The sequence below is a fragment of the Otolemur garnettii genome, unplaced genomic scaffold, assembly GCF_000181295.1.
Source record: "Otolemur garnettii isolate 467f Iridium unplaced genomic scaffold, OtoGar3 scaffold00022, whole genome shotgun sequence".
Classification (NCBI taxonomy): Eukaryota; Metazoa; Chordata; class Mammalia; order Primates; family Galagidae; genus Otolemur; species Otolemur garnettii.
In genome coordinates, this window is record NW_003852417.1 from 14,980,396 (window position 1) to 14,992,687 (window position 12,292).

The following is a 12,292-nucleotide window of genomic DNA, read 5'->3' on the forward strand; positions in this document are numbered from 1 at the left end:
TAGTCCCAACTACTCAGGAGGGTAAGCAAGAAGATCACTTGAGGTTGCTGTGAGCTATGCTGCCACGGTACTGTACCAAGGGCAACAAAGTGAAACTGTCTCAAAGAAGAAAAAAGGATCACTACGTAAAACCAAGTCTGTGCATCACTTTAGTCTAGGGCATGTGTTGAACATCAGTGTTAGCAAAATGCCAATATAGGTAAGAAAGTCATTCAAAAAAACAAAACAAAAACTATTCTTCCTTTTTTCTACCATGGAAATAATACTAAAACATTTACTAACCTATTTCTTGCTCTTGCCATACTCTTTGATTTCCTCCTTTCAAAGCGTTCTTCATCAGAAGAAGTTGTGTCACTACTATGAATGGCATGCTTCTTTCTCCTATTTAAAGAGGGAAAAATACTTAAAACTATTACAGTAGCAGGTGGCTTTTAAAAATACATTATAAACATCACATCTATAATTAACTCAAGATTGTTGCCCTCATACAGTTTACATCTAATGAAGTAAAAGGCAGTAAGTTCTGCAGAGAAAAAGAGTAAAAAGTGGAAAGTAAGAACTATAAAGTGTTTAAAAAGGCTAATTTAGGAAGGGAGTCAGCAACCAATTTAATTTATATCCAAATTTAGAGACTACTTGTCATTGTTTGGTAAATAACATTAAAATCTTAGAAAAGAAAGCTTGGGCAGAGCCTGTGGCTCAGTGGGTAGGGCACTGGCCCCATATACCGAGGGTGGCAGGTCGAACCTGGCCCCAGCCAAACTGCATCAAAAAAATAGCCAGGCATTGTGATGGGTGCCTGTAGTCCGAGTTACTCAGGAGGCTGAGGCAAGAGAATCACCTAAGCCCAGGAGTTGGAGGTTGCTGTGAGCATGCTACCGAAGGCAATGAGACTCTGTCGCTAAAATAAAAAAAAGAAAAAGAAAGCTTGACCTTTTTTTTATTCTCTTTCCCATAAATCAGAAATAGTCTAGACATTTAAAGAACTAAGAAAAACAAGAGTGGCTCAGTGCCTATGGCTCAAGCATCTAAGGCACCTGCCACATACACCTGAGCTGGCAGGTTCAAATCTAGCCTGGGCCTGTCAAACAACAATGACAGCTGCAACCAAAAAATAACCAGGCATTGTGGTAGGTGCCTGCAGTTCCAGCTACTTAGGAGGCAGAGGCAGGAGAAGTGCTTGAGCCCAGGAGTTGGAGGTTGCTGTGAGCTGTGATGCCACATCACTCTAGCCAGGGCAACAGCTTGAGGCTCTGTTTCAAAAAAAAAAAGAAAAGAAAAAGAAAAACAAGGGTTTTGAAGGGCTTTCACTTTTTCCTACAACACTTTTATCCGGTTTGAATTTTCTCATAAAATACCTTGAAGAAGGAAAAGAAATACTTTATAGTCAGAACTACTATGAAATGATTAGATAATACATATATCAGGCTAAAGTTATCTCAAAGGAGAAATAATACTTAATGAAAGTTACATTGTTAATATAATTCAGAACACCTCTACAACCACCACCAAATTATATCCCCTCAACATGACCAAACTGAGTTAATAACACCTAAATTAAATTCTTTAATCACTTCTTTTAAATAGTTCATTTGGTTAGCAGTTCAACTAACCAGTAATTTGTAAAAAAAAAAAAAAAAAAAACTTAAAAGCATCCTAAATTCCCTTTCTCCTACCACACTAACTGCTATTGAGTCCTATCCATACTACCTATATAAAATATCCCTTATATCTTCTTTTTCTCCCACCCCTCCCTAGGCTTCATGTACCACCACCACAGTTCTTTAACCATTCCCCATTGACTCCACTAAAAGTAATCATTTGTCATGATCTTGCCTTGGGTCTTGCTATCATATGAACTGTTCACCACCTCTGTAATCTTAAAAGTGAATGACTTATTCTTCGAACATAAACTCCTAACTTTTACCTCAACCTAAGGCCTCCTGTTCCTGAGTACCCATTTACTTGTGACCTATCAACTCCCTTTCTTGGCAACGTTTTCTCTCCCGCTCAGACTCAACAGTATTCACTTTTTAATCTGCCCACCTAACTAATTCTGCCCCCTTTTTCTACCATTGTAATTACTAAACTCTAACCCTGTACCAATCCAAATAATAACAGAATGTTGAGCACACTAATGAAAACCCACACAATCATACAAGCTGGAATCATTGTTAATTAATTTACTTCAAACTCAAGTTACCTTCAAAGATGTACCATCTGTGCATCCCTATTCTACCCCAATGCCCACTATTTCTTCTGCTAACTAATATGAATCCTTTCATTTCATTTTGCAACAATTTTTATTTAATGCTTCCCAACTCTTCAAGAAGACTGCTGAAACAAGTATCTTACTCATTCTTTGCAATTTATATATTTATGCTATCTCCTACTTCTTCTTCCCCATCAGAAAAATTCCCAAATTTTACTGGGTCTATAATGTATCAGGTTGTTAAGTATGAAATTTCTAATTTCCTTAAGTCAGGGGTGTCCAACCTTTTGACTTCTCTGGGCCACATTGGAAGAATAAGAGTTGTCTTGGGCCACACATTAAGTACACAAACACTAACAAATGCTGATGAACAACCAAAAAAACTCTGCACATAATTTTTGTAATAGCCACCACCACAGAAAGGAAAAAACATTCTCACATAAAAATCCTAATTATGCTGGGAGGCCAAGGCGAGTGGATTGCCTGAGCTCACAGGTTCGAGACCAGCCTGAGCAAGAACAAGATCTTGTGGCAGGCACCTGTAGTCCCAGCTACTTAGGAGGCTGAGGCAAGAGAATCACTTAAGCCCAAGAGTTGGAGGTTGCTGTGAGCCTCCAGGGCACTCTACCAAGGGTGACAAAGTGAGACTGTCTCAAAAAAAAAAAAATCCTAATTATGCAGCAGCCCGTTGAGAAAGTCTTTAAAGTCATTGAGCAGGTCCCAAGTTTGCAATCACTAATACAGAAAATGTACATCTTTAACTAATAAAATAGCTTTGGGTTTTTTTTTTCTTCCTTTGAGTAAGCTGGGACTACAGGTGCCCACCACAACACCTACCTATTTTTAGATAATAAGGTCTCAAGGAATCCACCCACCTCGACCTCTCAAGTGCTAGGATTACAGGTGTGAGTCACCTCATCCAGCTTCTTTGGGGGGGGGGGTTTTGAATACTTTTTGATTATAAAAGTGGGCAACATAACAACACTCTCAAATATCTAGTGGGATATTTGACATTGTATATGAGAAACTAATGAATCAGTATCTAGTCTGATGGAACTTATTTGGAATTCTGAGTTCAAGGTGCTCATCAGATATTTTGGTCCTAATTTTACTCTTAATGTGCTTCATTCTTTTTTTTTTTTTTTTTGCAGTTTTTGGCTAGGGCTGGGTTTGAACCCACCACCTCCGGTATATGGAGCCAGAGCCGTACTCCTTTCAGCCACAGGTGCTGCCCCATGTGTTTCATTCTTGAAAATAGTTACTCACAATTGTAGGCGCTACCAAAAGTGACATGAATGAGATGTGAGTGAGACCCAAGGAAATACGTATAAAAGTCCAGTAAAGTGACATGACCAAATTTTTAAGTTAAATGTCAGAATGCAGCGCTATGCCATTCCCTTTGAAAACTGGCAGGTAGCATTTTTATGTGGACTGAAAATGGAGTTGTAAAATACTCATTATTTTCCCAGAAATCTTGAAATCTGTTTTCAAATTCTTGCAGCATCAAATCAAAAGCAAGACTACACAATTTTCATTGTTCACAGGACTATGTTTATCCAAAATGTCTAGCCAGCATGTCAAAATGCACAAAATTATTTTCTTTAATTTGGGTTTGCCATAATTTCAGTTTCATTTGGAATCCTGTTATGGTTTGAAACACTGTACTGGTAAATTTTTTTTAACCTTAAAGGCTCATGTTTAACTCAATGAATGAGCAGTGAAATCCATTAAAAATGCTAAATCTGTAAGCCCATTTTCATTGTCAAATTCTGGCACAAAGTAGGATTTTGATACAATAAATGACTTGATAACATGTCATAAATCATAAAATCTTTTCAACATTTGGCATCGACTTAGCCATCTTACTGCCGAACAGTGAAAGATATTGCCATAGTCAGGATCAATACCTTTAAGGAATTCCTAGAATTGGCGATGATTCAACTCCCTTGGGCTTTATGAAATTCACAGCCTTGATGATGATTTGCATGATGTTATCCATTTAAAAATATTCTGTGCGTAAATTATCTTGATGTACTATGCAATGATACTTCACCAAATTTGAGTTTGGGGCAGCAATTCCGTCATCTCAATACCTCTAATAAAAATGGCAAGTGAGCTTGTAGCATCAGTCTATCATCTATCCCCAAAGCATATGTGTTAAAATTTAAAAGTAGAAGCTTTATTCTCCAAACTTCCTTCAAGTGCTACATAGTGAGACTCTGTCTCAAAAAAAAAGAAAAGAAAAGAAAAGAAATTACAGGTTATGGCTCCGCGTCTGTGGCTCAAGCAGCTAAGATGCCAGCCACATACACCAGAGCCTTCAATAGATTGTCCAGGCTGCATCACATATATCTGGGGACAGATGCTTGCGGTCCACAGATTGGACCCTTACTCAATTTGATAGTTGATACCTCTGAAATTTCACTTTGATACCTGTTTTATTTTTTTATTCTGAAGATACATCCTCATTCTCTCAAATGCACATTGTGATGGCTTGTGATTATCTTTCAAATTTTTTGGAGCATTTTTTATGAAACTATAGATAAATCAAAAATTAGTGTTTTGGATTTTTTCTTTTTAGAGAGACAAAGTTTCACTTTGTCGTCCTCAGTAGAGTGCCATGGTGTCACACAGCTCACAGCAACCTCCGACTCCTGGGCTTAGGCAATTCTCTTGCCTCAGCCTCCTGAGTAGCTGGGACTACAGGCGCCCGCCACAACACCCAGCTATATTCTTGTTGCAGTTTGACTGGGGCCGGGTTCAAACCTGCCACCCTTGGTATATGGGGCTGGAGCACTACCCACTGAGCCACAGGCACCATCAAAAAAAATGAGTGTCATTTTCAATTATGACTTCCACCATGGAACTAATGCAGTGCAGACAGCTGGCAGTATCAAGTATTTGGGATGTATGTGTCTAATGAACATACAATATATCAATGGTTTGAGAAGTTCTATTGTGGTGATTTTAATCCTGAAAATAAGCTATGTGGGCAAATGTGAAACCAAGGTGGTTAATGATGGACCAAAAGCTTTAGTAGAAGTGAATCCACCTCAACCAATGCGTGAATGAATAGTGAGGTCTGACATTACTATTCCAGCAACAGTGGACCATGTGAAACAAATGAGCAAGGTTAAGAAGCTGGATAGATGGGTTGCACATGAATTAACCAAGCATCAGAAGAGAAAACTGTCTAGAAGCTTGCCTTTCTTTGTTAGCAACACCGTATGCTGAAACACTTCTATAGGCTAGGCGCTTATACCTCAGCAGCTAGGGTGCCAGCCACATACACTGGAGCTGATGGGTTTGACTCCAGCCCAGGCCTGTCAAACAATGACAACAACCAAAAAAAATAGCCGGGCATTGTGGCAGGTGCCTGGAGTCCCAGCTACTTGGGGAGCTAAGGCAAGAGAATTGCTCAAGCCCAAAAGTTTGAGGTTCTATGAGCTATGATGCAACAGCACTCTACCAAGGGTAACAGCTTGAGACTCTGTCTCAAAAAAAAAAGAAAAAAAAAGAAACATTTCCACACCATATTGTTACGTGTGAAGAAAAACTGATTCTTCTTGGCAATCACAAACATTTGGCATAATGTTTGGATAAAGAGGAAGTTCCAAAACATACTCTAAAACTGAATATTTATCCAAAAAATGTAATGTCTGTTTTGTGGTGATCCAGCACTGGTATTGCCCACTACAATTTCATGGTCACTCAGTTATATGGATAGGTACTGCAACCAACTGGACAACGTGACGAGGATGCTTGGGATTAAACATCTGAGACTGGTCAATACAGACAGGCCAATCCTCTTGCAAGACAACATTCAACCACATGTCACATAAACAACACTCTCAAACTACAAAAGCTGGACGTGGAGACTCTGTAATCCACTGTGTTTACCAGACCTCACACCAACTGACCACCACTTATTCCAGTATTTGGACCACTTCTTGCAAGGAAAAATATTCAGTTCTCAACAAGCTGGGGAAAACATCTTTTCCAATTTCCTTCTTTTCCTTACCATTCATTCTCCAGGCTTTTTTACTGCTAGTCTAAACAGGCTACCATTAAGGCAGCAAATCTATGTTGATAATTTTGAGATACAATAAACTAACCTTTTGATCTGAAATCAGACATTTCATATTTAATGACCTAATAGAGAAATGAAATAAATTTGCCATTAACAGCACAGAAGGAGGTAGATGGGACCCACATTCTATCCATCTAAGGAAATAATGCTAGATAGTAACTAAATGCACAAGAATAAACACAGAGAACCAAAAATGATAAAGTAAAAAGGTAAAATAACAATAACTAAAAACATACATAGTCATCTCTCAATATTCATAGGGGATTGGTTCCAGGACCACTGAAGATATCAAAATCTTAAGAATAGTTAAGTCCTGGTGGCGCCCTTAGCTTACTGGATACGGTGCCAGCCACATACACCCAGGCTGGTGGGTTTGAACCCGGCCTGGGCCAGTTAAACAACGACAACTGCAACAAAAAAATAGCCAGGTGTTGCAGCAGGCACCTGTACTCCCAGCTGCTTGGGAGGCTGAGGCAAGAAAATCACTTAAACTCAAAAGAGTTTGAGATTAAGCAAGAGAATCGCTTATGCCCAAAAGCTGTGAACTGTAACATCATGACACTCTACAGAAAGCAACATAGTGAGACTTTGTCTCAAAAAGGGGGGGGGGGGAGAAGAACACATAAGTCCCTATATAAAATGGCATACTTTATTCATGAAAACTGAGTCAATCTTTGGTGGTAAGTCCCTATATAAAATGGCATACTTTATTCATGAAAACTGAGTCAATCTTTGGTGGTGTACACAATCACCAATATACTTTTTTTTTTTTTTGGGAGACAGAGTCTCATCATGTCGCCCTCGGTAGAATGCCATGGCGTCACAGCTCACAGCAACCTCCAACTCTTGGCCTCAACCGATTCTCCTGCCTCAGCCTCCCAAGTAGCTGGGACTACAGGCACCCACCACAACACCCAGCTATTTCTTTGTTGTAGCTGTCATTGTTGTTTGGCAGGCCTGGTCTGGGTTCAAACACGCCAGCTCTGGTATATGTGGCTGGTGCCCTAGCTGCTGAGCTACAAGTGCCTAGCCACAATCACCAATATACTTTAAATAATATATAGATCATTTGCAATACCTAATACAATCCATATGCTATGTAAATACATGTTATGCTATTTTCTTCTACCATTGTATTGTTATTTTTCTCCTCAAATATTTTCAATCCAGTTTGTTGAATCTACGGATATGGAACACAGGGATAAAGAAGGCCAACTGTACTTTGCCTTTCTTTGCTCAGCTTTGGTAAAAGCCATAAAATTATATGAATTAATAATTCTAATAATGTACTACAAAACTTATAAATGTTCAGATGTAATAAGCATAACAGTAATACCAAAAATGTAGAGTGGTATAAACAACTTTTAAGAAAGGAAAGAAAATGGTATATATACAAAAATATAGAAAATTAATTCAAACTATATAAAAAATTTAACTCAAAATGGATAAAAGACCTAAACATAAGAGCTAAAACTATAAACTCTTAGAAGAAACCACAGAAGGGCAGCGCCTGGGGCTCAGTGGGTGGGGTGCCAGCCTCATATACCACGGGAGGCAGGTTCAAACCCAGCCCTGGCCAAACTGCAACAAAAAATAGCCAGGTGTTGTGGTGGGCACCTGTAGTCCCAGCTACTAAGGAGGCTAAGACAAGAGAATCACCTAAGCCCAGGAGCTGGAGGTGGCTGTGAGCTGTGTGGCACCACAGCACTCTACTGAGGACAAGAAAGTGAGACTCTGTCTCTAAAATAAATAAGAAGAAACCACTGGAAATAAATCTTTATAACCTGGAGATGGCAATGGATTCTTAGATATAACGCCAAATGCATAAGCCACAAAACAGATAATAAGGACAGTGCCTGTGGCTCAAAGGAGTAAGTGGCAGGTTCAAACCCAGCCCCCCCCGCCAAAAAAAACAAATAACATGAAATTCATCAAAATTAAAAGCTTGTTCGTTTAAAAAGACATTATCAATAAAATGACAATACAACCCACACATGAGATAAAATATTTGCAAGTGATACACATAAACTTAAAAAGGCACTTATATCTAGAATATACAATAAACACTTGACAAGTCACTAAAATAATCCGGTATTTAAATGGGCACAAAATATGAATAGATATTTCTCAAGACATGAATGTGGTCAATATGCACATGAAAACATGCCCAACACCACTAGCCGTTAAGGAAATGCAAATCAAAACCACAGGAGACACACTTTACACCCAAAAGCATGATTTATACCTGGGTTTGTGTACACATATATTACTTAGCTGTCTCCAGAGGAAACTTATAAGTAATGATGCCCAGTAGCAACAAACATACCCAGTGTCCAGATAACTGTTTTATAAATGACAAAAGGAACCACCAGGTCTCTTTAGAGAAATGGTTGATCTTAGAGCTAAGGCACGAAATATACAGGTTCAGAGCTTATTGTTAGGTCAGAATATAAACAAGTCAAAAAACAAATGGATGGAGGCATGTCAAAGGGACACAGGAATCAATCTAAAGGAGATCTCCCAATGGCCAACGAAGATACCACAGCACTCTACAGAGGGTTACATAGTGAGACTGTCTCAAAAGGGGGTGGAGGGGCGGCAACCTGTAGCTCAGCACCATATATAGAGGGTGGCAAGTTCAAACCCACACCTAGCCAAACTACAACAAAAAATAGCCAGGCATTGTGGCAGGCACCTGTAGTCCCAGTCTCAGGAGGCTGAGGCAAGAGAGGCAACCTGAGCCCAACCTGAGCCCAAGAGCTAGAGGTTGCTGTGAGCTATGACACTACAGCACTCTAAAGTAAGACCCTATGTCTCTAAAAAAAAAAAAAAGAAAAGAAAAGAAAGAAATATCTAGGAAGAATTTGGAATGTTCCTAGCACACACGCACACACAAAAAGAAAATGTTAAATGTTTGAGAAGATACACAAATTACCTTAATTTGATCATTATATATTACATGCATATAGCAAAGTATCACATATGCCCCATCAACATATACAATTCCTATTGAGATAAAGTAATGACCCTTCTTAGGGACCTGCAACCATCCCTCTCCTCAAGCATGGAAATAAAGGGAAAAAATCTAGAATCCCATCAAGGGGAAACAGCAGGCACCTGAGAAGTCAATGAATGACCCAATAAGCAAGAGAGTAATTACTTAAACAATAGTGTCCCAGTCAAGTCAGAGTCACAAGGTGTTCTGGTTCCTACAGAAACTAAAGATAACATCTTAATGTATTGTTCTTTAGTTGCTTTTCTGAAACCTGTACTCACTTCCCTCCCCTCAATTAGATGGAAAATGCCCACTTCTACCACGTACAACTCAGATAAGGGAGAATTGAAAAACCCAGGACTAAATTCTAATTGCCATTCTTTCTTCTAAATTTCTTTTCCTGAGGGGCCTGGACAAACTCCTATCCATAGGCCAAACTTTAACATTCCTTTGTATTGGACTTACAGTTTTTAAACAAAGTCTTACTTCCTTGAACAACTGCAAATCAAAAAAAAAACTCTGAATCTTCCCTATGACCTATAAGTAGCCCCCACACCAAGATAGCCCTACTTTTTGTACTAAACCATTGTAATCACTTCCACATATTGATTAATGGTTTTGCCTATAACTTCTGGTTTCCTGAAATGTACCCCTGCCTTTAAAAATTCTCACTTGTAAACTACTGGGCAGTTCAGGTCTTATGTATTAGGTTCCCATTCAGCTCTCCCTGTTCAATAAATGCCTTTCTTTCTCACTAAAAATCCCCTTGTCAGCGTTTGGCTTTGCTGTACTGGACAAGCAGATGCAAGTTTGTTTAGTAACATGTATCAGTAAAAAATTAAAAGGAAGGAAGCCAGATAACTGTAATGCACTATAATCATGCTTATGTATACCCACAGCACTCCAGCCTGCCTACTAGACAGACCCTGTCTCTTAAAAACAACAAAGGTGCCAGGCATGGTGACTCACGCCTGTAATCCCAGCACTGGGGTAGGCTGAGAAGGGAGAATTGCTTGAGCTCAGGAGTTCAAGACTTGCCTGAGCGAGAGTGAAACCCCAACTCATGAAAAAAAATGGAAAAACCCAGACGGCAGGTGCCTGTAATCCCAGCGGCTTCCAGAGGCTGAGGCAGCGGGATGCCCACAAGCCAGAGTCTGAGGTTGCAGTGAGCTACCAAGCCACTGCACTCTGCTCAGAGGCATAGAGTGGGACTCTGTCTCAACAAAAAAAAATTTTAAAAAAAAGGAAAGAAATAAAAAATAAGCAACAAAATAAAACAAAAAAACCAAAAAAACAACAAAGGAAAAACCTAGTAAATACCACTTCAACCAAGTGATGATGGTTAACTAAACATTATCAGTGATGTCATGGGGTATCATGTTCCCTTGACACGATGTGACAACCAGAGCACTTCACTTCCTTGGTACTCTTCCTAAAAATCCCCAAACCCAATGCAATTTTTTTTTTTTTTTTGAGACAGAGTCTCACTTTGTTGCCCAAGTTGGAGTACAATGGCATGTAATCATAGTTCACTCCAACCTCAACTCCTGGGCTAAAGTGATCATCTTACCTCTGATTCCCAAGTAGCTGAGATTACAGGCATTTACTACCACCACATCTGGCGAATTTTTTTTTTTTCTTTTTGAGACAGAGTCTCACTATGTTGCCCTCAGTATAGTGCAATGGCATCACAGCTCACAACAACCTCAAATTCTTGGGCATAAGCAATTCTCTTACCTCAGCCTCCAAGTAGCTGGGACTACAGGCGCCCGCCACAACACCCAGCTATTTTTGTTGTTGTTGTCATTGTTGTTTAACAGGCCAAGACCAGGTTTGAACCCGCCAGCCCCAGTGTAGGTGGCCAGCACCCTAACTACTAAGGTATGGGTGCCAAGCCTCACTAATTTTTTTTTTTTATTTTTCAGAGAGATGAGGTCTCACTTTGTTGCCCAGGCTAGTCTCTAACTCCTGGTCTCATTCTAATATGGGCCAGCTAGCACTCCAGGGGGCCAAGGCAAGTGGTTCACCTATACTTGGGAGTTTAAGACCAGCCTGAACAAGAGACACCATTTCTACTAAAAATAAAAAAAACTACATCAGAGTTGTGGTGGTACCTGTAGTCCCAGACTTTATGCTAATAAGGTGGGGTAATGAAATTTCCTGAGTGAACCCCTTTTGGTCACACCAGAGTTTATGCTAATCTGAGAATTAGACCAGTTACCAAAAAGATCAAATGACAGAAGGTTGGAACTTACAGCCCTGCACATCAACCTGGGAGTAGCTGGGGGAGCCAAAGCTAGAGACTAAGCTCTAGGACAATGAAATATGATGAACTTCCAGGCTGGTCAACACACTAAGGTAGAATGCCCAGAATGGGCATGAAAGCTCTGCACACTGTTGGTCCCTCCCTGATATCTCCCCTTATGCATCTCTCCCATGACTATTCCTAGGTTGTTCCCTTTGTAATAAATCAGTAGAGGAAAACAGTAGGCAGGATGCAATGGCTCACACCTGTAAACCTAGCACTCTGGGAGGGTGAGGCAGGTAGACTGCCTGAGCTCTCAAGTTCAAGACCAGCCTGAGCCAGAGCAAGACCTCATCTCTAAAAATAGCCAGGCATTTTGCATTGTGGTAGGCACCTGTAGTCCTAGCTACTCGGGAAGCTTAAGGCAAGAAAATCACTTGAGTCCAAGAGTTTGAGGCTGCTGTGAGCTATGATGCCATAGCACTCTACTGAGGGTGACAAAGTGCAACTCTGTCTCAAAAAAAGAAAAAAAAAACCTGAGGAGAGGGTTGTAGGAATTCATAGTCAGTCCATCAGAAGCACAGGAGGCCAGGCTTATAATTGGCAGCTGAAGTGGGGGCATTTTTATGAAATTGAGCCCTTAATTTGTGGGATCTGATGTTAAGTTAAAGAGTGCCACACTTGGGCAGCGCTGTGGCTCAAAGGAGTAAGGTGCTGGCCCCATATGCCGGAAGTGGTGGGTTCAAACCC

The 12,292-nt window shown here is 40.0% G+C and overlaps 1 protein-coding gene across 1 annotated transcript in view; it reads right to left on the reverse strand.

The window, feature by feature from the left end:
- Nucleotides 1-12,292, reverse strand: part of ATAD2B (ATPase family, AAA domain containing 2B) — a 183,275-nt gene that overhangs the window by 123,786 nt on the left and 47,197 nt on the right. Inside the window, exon 8 of the mRNA XM_023511813.1 lies at nucleotides 283-381. Coding sequence (XP_023367581.1) covers nucleotides 283-381 — 99 coding nt within the window. The remainder of the gene's footprint in view (nucleotides 1-282; nucleotides 382-12,292) is intronic.